The 17,610-nt window shown below is 40.9% G+C and overlaps 1 protein-coding gene across 4 annotated transcripts in view; it reads right to left on the bottom strand.

The window, feature by feature from the left end:
- The window catches only part of UBP26 (ubiquitin-specific protease 26), an 80,928-nt gene extending 66,399 nt beyond the window's left edge, over positions 1-14,529 (bottom strand). For 3 of the 4 annotated variants that reach the window (XM_087671730.1, XM_087671729.1, XM_087671728.1), the window contains exons 1-4: positions 14,215-14,529; positions 13,466-14,062; positions 7,187-7,442; positions 385-1,103 (exon numbers count right to left, since the gene is read on the bottom strand). In XM_087671730.1, the coding sequence (XP_087527856.1) occupies positions 385-1,103; positions 7,187-7,442; positions 13,466-14,062; positions 14,215-14,282 (1,640 nt within the window). In that variant the 5' untranslated portion in view covers positions 14,283-14,529. The remainder of the gene's footprint in view (positions 1-384; positions 1,104-7,186; positions 7,443-13,465; positions 14,063-14,214) is intronic. The other variant, XM_087671731.1, reaches the window with a different exon arrangement.
- Between the last annotated feature and the right edge of the window lie 3,081 nt (positions 14,530-17,610).

The raw sequence follows: 17,610 nt of genomic DNA, 5'->3' as shown, positions 1-17,610 counted from the left end.
TCCTTGATATGGTAGCAAGATTCCAACCTAGACTTGTAGAAGGAGCAGAAGTCATCAACATTGTCATACAGATCATGGCTTGTACAGCACACACTAAAAGCATTCCTATTAATCCTCTATAGATGAAAAACCAACTACAATGAAGGTTAGTGATACGTATTTGAAATCTAAGTTTATGCACATACTGCGACTTCTATCCATATTTGAAATCTAAACTATGCACCATACTGACGTCATTACTATTACTCCTCATCAGATGAGAAAAGTGACCACCATCAAGGATTAACAGAAATTTTAAATTCTCACTATCAAGCTGTAAAGGAAACAGAACCTTTCAGAAAAATTACTAATGCTGCTATACAGATGCTGAGTTAAGAGACTTACGGTGGTGTGAGCTCATCAGCCCAAGTTCGAAGCCAATTGCTTGAAATCCAAACAAAACCATCTTCCAAATTTTTAACCTGAGCTTCAGCTAAAATACTTCTTACTTCTTGCCTCCGATGTGCTATGTTTGATAACTCTTTCTCAACTCTCATTTTGTGCCTTTTGCAAGTATCCAATAACTCAGCATTCCGTTCCTCTATCTCAAAGACCAGGTACCCAGGTAAAATGATCTGGTTACCTTCATCCATTTGCTGGTCTTTAGTAGCCACTGTTTCTGAACCAACAATCTCAAGAGAAACTGTATCCCCTTGTCTAAGATTGTAGATCAGCATGTATGCATCAGAAGAGGTCAGACGGTTCCTCCTAGTATCTTGACCTTTGTCAAGTGATTTGGTCTCTGATTTAATACAATTATGGGCTTCTTTAGGGTTTGGCTCCTTTTTGGGTGTGACAGAGGCCTCCCCAAAAGGATCATATCCCAGGCTTGATACCAACTCATCGTCATATTCCCACCATTGTCCTGAAGAATCATCTTTAATATTAGCAACATAATGACCACTATTAGCTGTATTCCCCTTGTGAATCAAGATAGCTGACAAATCATAAAGCAAAGCTCCTTGGCTCTGTGTTTCATCCATGCCATTGCCGTTTAGCCATGGGTTCATATCTAGAGTCTGAGGAAAGCTGAACTTGGAAGTTACTTTTTTCTTTTTAGCTGCCTGCACAAGAGCCAGAGGGCATTGTGAGCATCATATATGAAGGAGCGCATCAACTCGAAAAATTTTATGAGAATATCATTCACAAATAAAAACGTTAGAGAGAAACACATTGACCATAAGGACCTTGATAAGGCTTACTCATCATCAAAAGACCAGAGAAACTGAGTATCGGACCATTATTTTGCAAGATGTTTTCACCTTATTTATCAATGCTTCAGCCAGAACTCACTGTTTGGCTAACTGCTTCAGCTTATGCAGATCTATCAGGCAGGGTTTTCCCCCTAGTCCATATTCGCAGATGTGACTAAGAAAAACTGATTGTAAACCAATGTGACTCAACCTGAATTCTGACCCAGGTTTTCTGAATCAGCTTATGTTGCTTTCCAGATTTGTGATTAGTAAGGAAAAAAGCATAATTGCTTCGCTCAATTGGGAAGGCCATCAGCACCACATCCAAAACCGGGTAGCTAGGTACTATTTGTACAATGTATCTAATACATGAACCTAGTATGGTAATGAACATACCCAAAAAAAATTATTGATTAAGTACAATGTTTCATACAATCATTAAAAATTGTATAATAAATTAATGTTTTACCTATTAAATACAAATTTAAACTTGCTGCTTTCAACGTGATGGCCCGTGACACAAAATCTAAATACAGTAACAAGACGTGTATTGGTAAAGCTAGATCCAAGTTCTAAATAGAGGAATCAGAATGAAGAGAGAGGTCATACAGGCAAAGCCAGAGGTAAGGGATGAGAGAGAGAGAGAGAGGGTGGGAAAGAGAGAGGTAAATTGGTCGCCGGGGGGGGGGGGGGCGGGGGGATGGTGGGGGTGGTGGTGGTAAGAGAACTAGATGTAGAAATAGATGATCAGGAAGAGGAAGAGCTTGGAGCTTGCAATGATAGCTAGAGGTGAGAGCTTATGAAAAGAGAGAAGTGTGAGTAAAAACTAATCGACAAAACCACCACAAAATGATCATAGAGCAGCTAAAAAACAGGCAGAAAGACACTTTACTGAAGCTTCAACAGTCAAAAAGAAGATTCCAATTTCTTTATAAATCCGGATCATAAAGGTCTTACTAGACCAGACAAACAGTACTATATGGACCTACCTATGGACAAAGTGCAGCTATGATCCAAGACCTTAGATCATGTTTATATTCCAACGTTTGGCTGCCACTTGGAAGAAAGGCATTACCACTTAAAGAAGGTCTCAATGGGGTTGAATTGAAGCTATACAAATTGAGCCCTCCACTATTCTTGCTTACTGGTTCTAAGAAATTCTCTTACCCTTCCTTGTATCTGTAGCCTTACTTTTCCCTTCTAAAATTTCCTAGTTGGGCTAGGATTAGTAACCACTTGAGTGTCAGTGCCGTAGCAAAAACCTCTAGGGCTTGCCACTCAACTCACTACGCTCAAAGAACATGATAACCTTGTTACAAGTCTCATCAAGACACAATGTGTAGACTTAGCCTCAGCTGCCTGTCAACCGTGGGCTAAAATTCTCAACTACTGGTTTCCCTATTTGAGCATTAAAAAACCATTTTGAGCAACACAGCACGGTGAAAATCTCTAGGGCTCACCACTCAACTCATTATTGTCGAGAAATAAGATAACCTTGGTACGAGTCTCTTTAAGACAAGACTTGTAGACTAAGCCTCAGCCGGCTATGAGAATCAACATTGGGCCAAAATTCTCAGGTCCCAGTTTCCATTTGTCAAGGATCCATGCTCCTAGGGATCAAAACCTATGAGATGCAGATTTACAGCACTACTTAGCTAACAACCATAACAGAGTGCACACCTGGCTCACCTCCCAACCATGACAATTATGTATAACACCCATAGCATCTCAGTTATCCCCATCTAACCATCAAGTAAGCTACTGGACACATCCAGCCATCCAGCAGTAGTCCTTTAGTAGCACCAGAACAAAACAGACTGTGATTTTAATGCCATCATCACAAGCTCTTAAGCACTCTTTGTAACCCTTATTTTGCATAAGGCATAAGGTTGATAGTTCCAGATCAGATGATGGTGCAGAATCAAAACACAACAGCGGAAGGTGATGTCCAGGCTGCACAACAATGTGGCAGTAAAACATGGCACACTGGAGACTCCTCAATGTGCTAGCAACAGCATCTGTGCAGAAATACAGCAGACAGAACGGGTAGATTCCTGCAATGTTAGTCCTGAATTTACATACAAGTGTCAAGCCCAGTATGTAATGTACCACAGGCGAGACCTGAGAACCTACATACTAATGCTTCATATTTTGATGCTTGTGGTGCACAGCTAAAAATGTGAAGGTAGGAATTTATGGAAGTCTTGAAAAGTGTTTAGTCTAAAGAACATTTAGCGTGGAGCTCTACCACCTATCTTTATCCATCAGGCCTTTGCATTTTACAGCTGTGTCCATCATAGGCACATCAAGTAGTTCTTCCCACTACTTGTCCATGGTCTGTCCATTGTGTGACCAGCATGCCACATGGCACAGTTTCCGGCCAAGAGCCACACTTCCAAGCAGGGAGGACCTGTTTCAGCAGTTGGGCAAGCAGGTTGGTGACTGGTCGGCTGCACTGCTGAAACCTGCCCTCCTCCTCGAAGAGGGTGGTAATAACCTGATTAATTAATAATTACAGCAAGTAAATAAAGCACATAAACTGAAATGCACACTTTACCACTTAATATTCGACAATGGACAACCTATTAGCCCCAAAAACTGGTGCCCCTTGCAGTATTTCTTTATCTTTTATTGCAAATGGATAGAGTACACTGAGATTCCTCAATCTCCTCTGCTGATGCCAATGCCTCCTGCTGTCATAAATGATTAGCAAGCCTTCAAACAGGTTTGCTCCCTAGCTTGATCGGAGATCAGCTTTCAAGTGGGCTCCTTGGGTGACAAATTCAGCCCCAAATGTTTGTTAGTTGAATGGCCACTTGAGTCTCCTAAAATTGCCCCAATTTCAATGACTGGAATTCAAGCCTCTAGGGCCTGCAATTTTTAGCACACTTCCCAAGATGGCTATCAAATCCTAATTTATACTATAGATTAGGGTGTACAGCAGAGATTCACCAAAATCTCGACCTTTGATGGCTGAATCTGCTGGACATTGCTGAGAAAGGATGAAAAACGATTGGAGGATAAGAGAGAATGCTGAGAAGAGTGAAATTTCAGAGATTCAGCTGAAATCTGCTGCTGCCCTGCTATATGTGACTGATCCACTACAATCCAGCCTCAATGGGGACTCCAAAATGTTGTCACCTGTCCCAAGAAGTGCCAAAACTGCTGGCATCTGATCCCTACTGCTGTTGCAAGCCCTTAGGGGCTCCTATTCATGCTAATGTCCTCTCCAATGGCTGTAGCAACTCCCACAAAAATCACCTACAGTTGGCTAGTCTTCCCCTCTCTTCCTTCAGTCTCTCTAAGCTGAAATGACCCTCTCTCAGCCTCAAATAGCCTTCTTCCCACTTACGTGGGAAAGTTTTGCCAAGTGGCAACCTTCCAAATCCAATTTTTGACATTTCTTGCATTATCAATTCTGAAAATTAATTTAATAATCATTTCAAGCTCAAAAAATAATCTAAACAACTAACAATAAAATTGGCCATGCCAATTTATCCTCAAGTGATCCTGAGCACTCGTTATTCTCAAAACTAGCATTAATTAATTCATTAATGCCAATTCCCTAGTGTCATCACTGACACAGCTATTTAAATATTCTAGGCCAAACTCTAACATCAGGTAACACCTAGTACCTATCCATTTTAACTTATTACAACCTTTGTATTTGGCACCAACTAATATCTCAGGGTCCTAGGTTCCACACTATGAAATGACTAACCTACACTTCACATGTGCAAGTCACATTTACACATTTGATTAACTTTTAATCAAATTCTAAGCAAAGCATCAAAACTTCACATCCTCGTGACAAATCTACCCCTTAAAATCCTTGCAATCATCCTCGATTGCATTGAAATATATCAAAGCAAAAACATACTACATTGGAATTTGCCAAAAGCTATCATAATGAAAAACAACATTAGCCACTGTTGCTTAACCATACTAATACCAACTTGCTAAAAACTTTACAGCTAGCAAAACCATAACAACATTGGCCACTACTGCTTAATCATGCTAATGCCAAATACTTGCTGAAATTTTTACAGCTAGCAAAATCATAACATAAGACTCATAAAGAATCCAAAATTGCTACCAAAAACCCATAGGATGCATTTCTCATTAGCACAACTCAACTCTTCTCACCAAACAACCATAGCAAAGCTAAAACTAAGCATAAACCCCTTGGATTTCTCCTTGGCCAGAGAATCGGAGTTGGAGTTTGAGGAAGAGGATGATTCGTCGGAGGAGTTAGCATCCCGCATTTTCTTCTTGACCTTTTGCTTTCGTGAGGTTGCTAACTCCCTGTAGTCCTTCTGCAAGGTTCCCTTCTTACCACAGTGGTAACACTAGGCCTTCGACTACTTTTTGTTGCCCCTCTCTAAAGGGGCAAGAGCCTCACTAGAACCTCCATAATGAGATGGAAGTCTCCCCTGTAGACGCAAAAATGCCTCATGCTCGAGCAACATCTAGAACATATGTGTGAAGCTCATAGGTGTAGATGATATTTGTGCCCTCAAAGCACTCGCTACTCCATCAAACTTTAGGGGGAGCCTGTAGAGTATTGTTCCTACAAGACGTGCCTAAGGAAGGTAGACTGCATGTGTCGAAGCTGGTCCTATACTTGTGTAACATGGAGCAAAAATGATTGAATGATGTCCTTAGGCTCAAACTTCATTTGTTGAAGCTGTCCATAAAGGGTCACTGCACACATGGCGAAAGGTGTCTCGTACAACATCTAAAGCTTTGACCATACTTCTGGAGCTGTCTTGCAAGAGATAAGCACCGGTAGAACTTCTTTAGAAATACATTGAAGAATAGCAGAATAGGCACGTGCATCATTCGTATCCCATGTAAGCACAGCTTCCTCACAGTTGTTCTCATCAAAATCTTCAGGAACTCGAAAAGGATGCCGAGGATGAGGAATAGCTCCACTACCAGTACTAGAGCGCACCATGTTATTGTATGCAAACTCTACTAAAGGCAAATACTTTTTCCATTCTCTTTGATTATCAGAGACATAGGATTTTCAAAAGGTCCAAAACAGTAGAATTAGCACTTTCACTTTTTTCATCTGTTTGAGGATGATAAGAGGATGAAAACTTTAACCAAGTCCCAAGGTTCTCGAAGAGAGCTTGCTGGCTGCAAATAATGCCCAAACCTCAATAAATAATGACAAATAAAATGCCTAAATAATCTATGTGCCCAGCCTGCTGAACCACAAGTCCAGACTCAACCATGAACTGACTAATCTGCTAACACATCTTTGTTTATACTTTAGTTTTATATTTCTCTGCTTATCCATATCAAGGCACACCATGGATGAATTGTACTCACCATTTTAGTCTCACAGGTCATCCGGGCATCTAGTAAATCACAATCTCTCTCTCTCTCTCTCTCTCTCTCTCTCTCTCTCTCTCTCTCATAGTAAGGCACACTTATAACTAAATAACAGAAAACCTCAGTTGCCTCAGTTGAGAGAGAGAGAGAGAGAGAGAGAGAGAGAGAGAGAGAATAGTGTCACCTCATACTTGTAACTATGTAACAGGAAAGAAAAATATCAATAAACTTAGTCAAATCATACCCTTAAAATTGTGCTTGTTTATGTTCATAAGAATAAACACAATAAAACTGAACTTTTTGCTTCTAGGTTGCAGAGGGCTGATAACTTTATTTCCTTTTTATAGAGCAACAGCAAAGCAAAAAAAGAAAGAAATGAAGATTTTATCCACTATGATGAGACTAGACCTCAAGTGAGAGATTAGACAAGTCACAAAGATCAGAAATCGTTCACAAAACAGAAGTAAAGAAACCCATAATGCATGCAATATGTTTATTCACAATACAGAAATGAGATAAATACCACTGGATGCTTTCAAACATGGATGGATAACAGACACAGTGAAACTAAATAAACCCAAAATGAAAGAAATATGAAAGTGAGCAAGCTTAACCTTGGAATCAAACACAAATCGTTTGAGTTGGAAGTTTAGTACTGGTGGCAGTGACCGCAACTTGCTACAGTGAGTCGCATCAACTCTGGCATTGCAAGACTCACAGAGAAATTGATTATCACCAAGCAATTGCTCTACGCTGAAATAATCATCAAGGCTTTCTTCCAAGCTCGATAAACTCCTTACATTTAGCTCAAGCTCATAAAAATCCACAAGCTGGTTTGACCCAGCAGACTCTTGCCCACATTTTGAACACCTTCATGATACCCATGTTTCAAGGAAGATGTCAGAAATTAAGAAAGCAGAATTTACCAACCAACTATTTGTGCTCCTGTATACAAAAAAGCTTGTGAGCTTCAGTAACCTATGTGTTAGCATAGCAATAAAAGAGAATCAAACAAGCAGAATTTTGCCAAGTGCAGTTCCAGTGAAAACCATACAAGACATGCAGACTGATGGCACCACCTGCTCATATCACTAAATTTGAAGAAGAGAGGTTGCAGAACACTTGAGAGCGTGTCCGGAACTAAACAGAAACATAGTTTGTCAAAGCTTGCAGAGAATAGCATCCCCTTTTGGACATTATAGCTAGTTAATTATTTGCCATGTAACAGAGGTTGCAAAAAGAGGGTCAGAAGTGCAGTTTGCACATGATAGATCATGTTACAAGTCAGATTTGCTACAGAGGATCACAAATGAAGAGATGCCAAAGAAGTAAGGTACTGCACAGAGGGTTATATGTGACATCTGCAAGAGTGCAGGGAGAAAGAAAAATGCAGCTTTTTCACGAGAGAGGTGTGTATCCAATCAACACTTTCTACCAGTCATCATAAACACCTGCTGATGCTATCTCACCAAGGAGCACAAAAATTTGGAACAACCATGTGTGGATGCAGCCGCTGAATGGAGTGACGCGTCAGAGTGCAGAACCAACCACCAGGAACTAAAAAGAGAGCAGGGCAACCACCTACTGATGAAAGAACAGGAACCTCCAGCCAGGACAATCCTGTAGATAGCTCCATAAGCAGCATGCCTGATGAGAGCAAAATTGATACAGCCACAGAATAATAGTGCACAGCTCAGCCAACTGATGGGTAGCAGAAAACAAAGCCATTTTCTGCAGCAGCCAGTCTAAAATAGTTCTGGTTAGATGTTGTCCAAGATGCAGATCAGTTGACAGCCTTTACACAATAAGCACCTTCCAAGATTTCAAAACTGCTTCTGGCAGAGCTGAGCAAGAGCACTTACAACAAGATCAGTGTCATCAAGGGGCCCCGATTGAGCATGTGCAATGTCATTTTAGGCAGCCCACAGCTTCATAACCACATCACCCCTATCAAGCATTCAGTTATGTCCAATGATAGACGGTCAGACTCACATGGTCCATTGTAAGCCCCCTTACTAGTCCAGAGACTGACGTTGAACACACTTGGCCAGTTGTACAGCTCAAATGCATGGGGCACAAAGCTGCTGTCATACACCAGCTTACATGAAGCAGTTTCCATCCTGACATCCAGACTTAGATGGTGAACCCCCAAGTAAACCCAGGAACATTGGTAGCTCTTCAATACATACTCTCATAACCTCCTCAATCAACTCCCTCTTCCCAACCTGAAGATTTTCCTTTAGAACAGAGCGCCATTGCAGAGCACCTAATCAGGTGGTACAAAAAAAAAAACTAAAATAAGCTCAAGAGCATGATCCAACTTAGTTCTGCTGCTTTTGGAGCACAAGTCCTTTCAATACAAATGACCACTCCATACACTTGTCCACAGCTTACCATGCAATTTCCAGTGCCAAGAAGGAACCTTTTGTCCATGCTACTGAGCATGAGAATTATACATGCCTCAATAAGTTCTTTAGGGGTTTCTCTAGAGAGGCACTCATGGTGAATTATTTCGGCTCTCATACATGCCAAGACTCTTGAGCTTCATATGTTTGCTACCATAAAGGCAACCAATTTGGCATTTCCTCATCCACCCAATCATAGATTGGCACTTGCTCTTGGTTGGCGCTACACTGTTGGGTCCTTCCTAGGCTTGCTTGGACGAAGCTGATGGTGGATGCATCAAAGCAAGGGAACCTGCTAACAAGTCAAGTGGAGGAGCAGTCAGCTGAAGTTCGGCTTCTAGTTGTTTTGAAAGATCAACAAAGTTGAAACCATGGCTGTCATGGAGGTTTTCCAGCCTGCTATGGGGAACTTCATATTTTGGTGGCACTCAGACAAAGGTCCAACACTGCGAGAGAGAGAGAGAGAGAAGCCAAATCCTTCAAATATTGTTATGCACAGCAGTGAAGAGTTAAGGAATGATGATAAGTCCCTTTGGGCCATGTGCAAAGAAGTCTAGATTTCAAGCTTCTACACCACACCCCTGCAGTGTATTGGGCCATTTCATGGGCAGACCAGTTGTAGCAAATGCACATGTGAGCCAGTGTGTGTCCATTTGGAATTAAAGTATTATGTGAACAACTGAACACTGTGTACACCAGACCCTTTGTCCCAGCAATGGTCAATCCTAAGGAGTACACCAAGAGAATGATAAACCCCAATAGTGAGTAAGGCTATTGTCCAACAGTCTAACTCGACATCCATATGAGATGTTCCTATTGTACCAAAAACTTTGATCTAAAGGAGCTCTTCTAGGTGTTCCAAAAGGAAAAGTGGAAAACTCTAGAGGAAATTAAGGCTTCCACACACATGCAACCACTAGCACTTGCATTGAGGCAACTTGATATGCAGCAAAAAGACACACACTGATAGTTCAGGAAAATTTAACACACAGCTCAAAACACACACAAACCAGCATCCAACTCGCTTCCCAACCAGAGCCATACTAGCTCACTCCCAAGCTTCTTGTGTTCATACTACTAGTCCATACCCACAAGTCCCATGCCAAGCTAGCAAGGCTCTCTACTTAATCTCCCCTACACTTCAAATCCTTTCGGAACTACCCAGACAGGATGGTAGTCCATATGACCACCCATTGCTGAACTTGGTGACAACCTACATGCTTAACCAGGTTACACAAACTTAAACCTCACGCATAGGGATATGAAACTTCCCTTGTTTTGAACTATTATTGCCTTTGCAATGTAAGATTGGGAATCAAGCCTTAAGACTATGCCTTGATTCCTAAATTGCCTTTATCTCAAGCGATCACCAAAATTCAAGATCCTCTAATCAAAAACCAACTCATATTTTAGTCCCAAAAACCACAGTTTCAGAATTTTCTTCCGCCATGTGAAATTTCTTAAAACCTTGCCCCAAGTTATTCCCCTTGCCAACTTAACTGCGTCTTGATTCCAACACAACCTTTAGGCTACTTTGCCCATCAATCAAGTTCTATAGTCTCGATATCATAATATTGCTTGTAGCTCTCAAGGAGCTCTAGCCTTTGAAACCAGCCTTCCTTCTCGGATAGGGTGGTTTAACTTGATTAAGTACTTAATTACAGCAATTAGCAAATGAACATAAACTGAAATGCTCACTTTACCTTTATAAACTTGGACAATGGACACCCTGTTGGCCCCAAAACTGGCGCCCCTTTCGGTATTTCTTTAATTTCAATTGCTGATGGATAAATTACAAGCCGAGATTTTACAATCTCCTTGGCTGATTCAAAAGCCCCTTGCTGTTCCAATAATCAGCAAAGCATTCGGGCAAATTGCCCTTGATTTTCACCCAGGACTTGCTCTAATGGAACACCAACCGGTCAAATGCTGCCCCAAATTCACAATAGATGGGCTGGCATCTAAAATCCTCATAATTTCACGAATTTCCGATGCTGATTTCAGTGTACAATGCCTTTGACTGATGGCCTGGGTCCCAAGGTGGCTGTTAAACCCTAATTATTGCTATAATTTAGGGTTTACAGCAGTAAATTCTCTGTTGTCCACCAAATTTGGCTATACTCTACAACCCATGGCTAAAAATTGTTGAGAATACTTGAGCATAGACTGGAGGAGATGAGAGAATGCTGTAGAAAGAGAGAAAATCAACTGAAATGTATCTTCTGATTCGTAGCTCTAATGACAAATCTGATGGCACCAACAGCTTCAAAAGGAGGATAAAAAACCAGCTCAGCTAACGAGCCCTCCTCCCCTACCGCCGCCTCTCTTGAGGCGAAAGAGAAAACCTGCTACCCCCCAGCCTGTCGCGGCACGCCATCAGTTGTCGTTGCCTCTCAAAGCCAAAATCTGATCACCTCCTCTCCCTCAACCAAGCTTCGAATGGCTACCATTCAGCTTTCACCACCCTCCAGCAGCCTTCCCCCTAGTTACATGGGAAAGTTTTGCCAAGTGGCAGCCTTCCTCATGCATTTTCAAACATTAAATTAATTTTTCAAAATTAATTAATTCTGAAAATTAATTTCAACCCTTTTGGCCTTGCCCAAAATTAAACATGCCCATCTGGAATGAAATTGACTAGGTCATTTGCAACTTGGAGCGGTTTCCAACCTATGTTGACCCTTAGACTAGTCCCTAGTCTCACCGCTGACACTTAATGGCCAAACAATTATCCTAGGGTCCAACCTGGCACCAATTGGCTACCAAAACCCAGTTGGCATAACTTAACACAACTTTTGCCTTTAGCACCCACTACATCCTCGGGGTCCTTGGCCCGTTCCCATGAAATAACTGTTATGTGCATCACATGTGCTAAATAACCTTGCACATTTGATTAGTAGTTTAATCAAATATTACTAGCAAGATTAAAGCATCTCAAAATTTCACACGTCCCCGTGACAGCCTCTATTATAATTGTGTAATGCATTGCTCAATTATAGGTGGTCTTCGCTATGTCATCTAGAACTTTTGCTACCCCTTGCATACCTCACAAATATTTACTAATTGACAATGTCCTAAGATAATAAAAAATTATACTAATGACATAGTCATTGCATGCTTTTGTTATTCCAAGCAAACCTCTATCTTAACCAATCTCAAATATGATTCAATTGTATACTAAGTTAGTCTTTTAGCATATGCAATACTCTTTGCTACAGTTGGGTAATCTATTTGTGATCCCTTTACACAAATTTCCAACTAACAAAGTAGGAGAGCTAGCAAAGAGACTCGAGAAAATGAAAGAAAACATGGCTCTTCTTTATGGATCTTGTAAGGAACCATCTAGATCAATTGGTCTATTATAACATTAACTAAGTCACAATCCATTGCATACTAACCAATTGCTTACTTTTGCCTTCCAAAACATGTGAGAGTAACACTAGCACACAATTTTGACTTAATCGAAGGTTGAGAAGAGCCATATTTCTTTCAAAAGTCCATCTTAAGTACATCCACAAATTGATATTTGTGACAATCACCGAATTGCCAATCAATTTCTAACAAAACACTTGTCAATCCATCTATTCGTCCATCAAATACTGGATACATGTTAACAACCAATAGTTTAATAGCATGCCCGCATCCTCCTTCATTGCAAGAATAACAAGTGCTCCTCATGGTGATTGAATAGGTTCAATCCAATATTGACCGATATATTTTTTCAAACATGGGGCAATGCCAATAGACCATATAGCAGTCCAAATATTTCCTACAGTATACACCTCGCTAATGTACATGTCAATAGTATTCACAACCTTGCCATGTGCCTAGTGATGCAAATACTCATGATCCATGTGAATTACGAAAATGAACTTTTACACCAAACAAGACAGAAAAACAGCATGTCTTTCACCAAAACGACCTTTGTGCAGCTCAGTTTGCTTCGTATATGCATGCTTCAAGTCACAATCTCCTTAAAGCAGTTCATTCTTCGGGCCAAACAGCCCCACACAATCAAGCTATCAACACTACCACCAGGCCCAAATCCATTGGAACCATTCTGCATTTGCTTCAGCCTAACTTTGTGTTTTGGATTAAGCCTTTCTATTTTGAGCTCTCCACCTATTAAAACAGTTGAACTGGATAACCATTATAATGTGTTCAACTGCATCCATCGGGATCTCAAGGACACGTGTTTGTGCAAGGTTAGACAGCTCAAAAGTAATCGAGCAAAATGGCCGGCAGGAAGCAAGAGTAAATGGCAAGGCAGGCCTTGGCTGATCATAAAAGTTCCAATGTATCCGTGCTCCATGAGACAATTACCACTTCATATATGCTGGACTACTGTCATTATGAACAAGGGCTTATGTTCTAAAGCATTCATTACTTATCACATCATGCTCGATTCTCGTGGGGGTAGCCCCAAATTGAGATAATGTATCCTATATAGGCACCCCTTGTGTGCATGTAGCCTGTCGGAAGTGGTCAAACCTGGTGACATGAGATAGTGTACCCCGAAACACATCCTTCACAACATTTCTAGCTTGAGAATTCTTTGACATTCCCAATAACCCTTCAAGTGATGTTAACAGCAACTTCAGAAATTCCTGCCCATCCTGTTGTATAGAATTATTCAGCTCCAACACAGTGGCCAAAGGAGCAGAATCCACAGCTTTCCTGTTCCCAGAATGCAGCTGACCAAATAAGAGAGCCAGTTCCCGAAGAACAGACTGCCTTTGAACCAACTCTGCCTCTGCTGAAAAGAAGCCACATATAAAGCCCTTAATCCTGTATAGACACTGCAGCACACTATTCACATAGCATGTGGCACCAAGGTTGGTAAGCCCGGCAGGAGAGCTCAAGCTGGAACGAAGTATCTCCTCAGGGTCAGAACCATCGGCAACATCTGTTTCGAGGGACTTCTGCCAAAGCCCCTGTTTTCGGGTGCCGCCAGGAGGTGGAATGAGCGCACAGAAGCAGTGGGGGGAGTCCTTTGAGTTTGTACGGCAGACTTGGCAAGGCGCAGCATTGAGATGGTACAGCCGGAAAATGTTTTCCTGAGTGACCTCTGTTTTCTGGTGGATTTCTCTGCCAAGGCAACAACAAACAGAGAGGCTCTCTTGAGCTAGAACCCTAAACCCTAAACAGTAACAAATCACCTGTGACGGGCAGCCGAATTTCCTGGTGTGGTCAAGGTATAACACAGCAATACAGCTATCCGGATAACTGAGTTTATGTACCTGAGTATAAGGGTTTGTGGGTCCTCAGAAGACACGGTGCGCTGCTTCTTCGCCTTGGAGCGGTTCATAGCGGCGGACTCTCAGGACTGAAGGGAAGAGTACCGCACGTTCAAACGATATCTGTAAGGTTCTTCTTCCAAGCTGCAGTCTCATGGTGCAGTCCCTTCATGAGATCGAACCAATCGCTTTCGACTAAGCCATAAGCAGCCTGCTGCGTTGAGGGCCGTTCTGACACTGCAAAACTAAAGCGCCCCCCTACGCAAATGCTGACGACCGTCCTACAAATCAACTGATTATCGATTTCATCTTCGCCCATACCTTGGGTAAATGATCGATTTCATCTTAGCCCATACCTTTTGGGTAATAGATCCTAGTAGTTGCACCCGCACATGTCAAACGAAGGATTTACTAGAGATAAGAGACACATGTGAGAGTCGTAATGTTGATTAGCCCATACCTTTGGGTAAAAGATCCTAGTAGTTGCACGTGTCAAATGAAGGATTTACTAGAGATAAGAGACACATGTGAGAGTCATAATGTTGATTGCCTATTGTTCAAGCAAACTTATACAACTAACCAATCATAATCATTAGCACCTCAAGCCTGTGTTAGCACTTGTTGTTTTGCAAAAGGGTAAGAAAACTCCATTCCCCCCCTACTCTTCACATTGAGTGTGACCAAATGGCAATGGGGTCTCCCAGCCCCCACTGCCCTTAAGCACAAATGAGCCCTTAACAAATTGCTTCTCACAGTTGTTTTCACACAAAACTAAAGAAACCACTATACATACTCACAATTCTTCTTCAAATCAACAAATAATCACTTTCTTCTACCCTTATCATGTTGCTTATTTGAGAGCTCTTTTGACACTTGCAAAACTAAAGGAACAAGACCCCCACATTCTCATAAATGATATATGAATTACTTCATCTACATCCTAATGGACTACCCTTATGGGGTATTGTGTGGTACTTGAATCATGAAAGTGCTTTTGATAAAACCTGCGAACATAGTATATCGAAGTATGAGAGACACTCTTAGTATTTTTCATTTATTAGCACATTTCTCTATCCTTCCTCTTCCCTTCCCTCTTTCTCTATCCTTCCTCTTCCCTTTCCTCTTTCTCGTACTCCTCCTCGTTCATCAAACTCTCAACATCTATCACTACCCCATCATTAGTACCCCCAAATTCTTGCCCAAAATCCCCACCTTCCTTCCAAGATTGAAACCCCTATTCTCTCTACCCTAGTCCAAAAAATTCATGTGCCAAAATCCTACATCTCCACCCCCCCCCCCCCCCCAAAAGCCTTGAAGAGTCTTATATTGTACAAGATCATACTCTGACTAAGGCCCATAAATTAATCAATCCACATCGTCTCTTAGCTCTTCTTCTCATCTCCTTACAAGTCGTGGATTTGAAGGACGCTTGAACTTCGAGATCAACGAAGAGCAAAAGGAGTTAGAACAAGATAGGAGATAACAAGTGCAAACATAGCAGCATATTTTAAATATGCACGCAATGCAACCACCGAGGCATCTTATGGTGCTTTGTAATTTGGTAGGCAGAATCCAATCAATGATACCTTAGGCATGGATTTCTAGAAGAAGTGTTCCCTCCTATGATGCGATCCTCCTATTTGATGGGATTACACCCAATCATTGCATGATAAGTCTATGATGATAAGTCCAGTATTGATAAATGATAATATCAATAAATGGTAGCTTGAATACTAAATAAGGAAAGGAAAAGTTATCAAAGTTATCCTTTGTGAGACTTGGATTCAATAAAATACTAGGTTCGTAATACTAATCTAAATGCATATTGAGTTACTTTGAAAGTAGAAATAATAAATTAGTACTATCAAATTTTTACCTAAGCAAAAGAGGAATCAAAGTTAGTTCCAACTAGGCTAGAGAGTTTGACATGGCCTATATATCTATCTAATTTAGCCATTGAAGTGCTAGTTGAGGAAAGTAAATACACACTAACAAAAAGGGATATATTTTTCCTCATCCCTAACTAGGTGAAACCTTACTACAAAAACCCAAGAGTTGGAGAATAAGATAAGTACATCAATATGGTAACAATGGTAAAGGGGTCGTGCATACATAAGGACTCCCTTCCCTAGGTCCACATGTAGAGAGGCTCTCCATGGCCTTACACATCAAGAAGTTAAGCAATCAAACCCTTAAAGAGGGACTGTGGTTTAAAAGAACCATAATGATCTTTAAGTCCCAAGTACTCAAGTTAGAGAACTAAAGGTTCTCAAGGTCAAAAGTTAAATTCTATTTAAAGGTATTAGAAATAATTAAAGGATCGTAGCCTCTTCAAGGGCTAGGCTAACAACTTTCCCAAAGTTCATGGCAACTTCACAAGACTAATGGAATCTCAAGTTGGAAGGATAGTACTTAGGACAAATTCCAAGTTGCATAAACTGTATCTCAAGGATTGTTTGATGCACTAGGAAGGATTACTTGTGATTGTGTGTTCTGATTAAAGTTTGTATTAATTAGGTTAAGCTCGGATAAGCACTAGGCCTCCCCCAAGGCTAGTCATAGGAGCCCTTCGGTAAGGAGATGTTCTTTGTCTACTCCCAATGCTAGGACTAACACTGGGCACAAGAGGTCTCTTCGTATAGGGATGTTAACTAGGAGAGAATGAGGGTGCTAGGGGGCTTTGGCCGTAAATCCCTTGGGTATCTAGGATTAGTCTAATCCTGTGCAAGCCTAGGATTGTTCTCTCAAAAGGCCTTGATAGCTGAGGGCGAATTGGTGGTATCTTAAGAGCCTTCAAGTGGAGTCCTATACAAATGGTAGATTTGATGTAATAAAATAAAGTTACCTAGTATGAAAATAAATTTATTGTTTGAAAATATTGTCTTCAAAAAAAATTGTGTTGAGTGACTAAGTTATGTGAATGAACCTTATGCCTAGTAGATTAGTTAAGGAACCTATTTTTATGTGTCGAATTAAATATGCAAGGCAATTAGATAATTAAGCAAACTCATCACAAAAGGAAAGCAAGAGGGAAGATCCTTGATAGATCCATCCTATAGTAGGGTGGTCTTGGTGAGCCAAGAGGTTTCCCTAACTCCTCTTGAGCCTTTTCCTTACCTTTATGCCATGTCATGATAATGCAATCATATAAGAACACCTATCACATTGAAACAACTATAACTTTAGCTAGACAACCCCAATTGGAGATATATTATGGATTTGAATTAAAGCCATCAATTCTCCTTCAAGACGAGTACCTCAATAATATAAGGGATCTAAAATAGAAAGTTTCACGACCCAAAAGTTGAACCTGAATTGTGTTGTCCTACACCATATCTAGGCTTGTGAGTGCCCTATTTTGAGTTCTGGATTACCTATAGATCTTATTTCAAGACTCTA

This window comes from Lygodium microphyllum, chromosome 29 (genome assembly GCF_053477565.2).
Source record: "Lygodium microphyllum isolate KBCC chromosome 29, Lygodium_microphyllum_v1.1.10, whole genome shotgun sequence".
NCBI lineage: Eukaryota > Viridiplantae > Streptophyta > Polypodiopsida > Schizaeales > Lygodiaceae > Lygodium > Lygodium microphyllum.
Note: the sequence above shows the minus strand (reverse complement) of the source record. Positions and strands in the feature narration are given on the sequence as shown.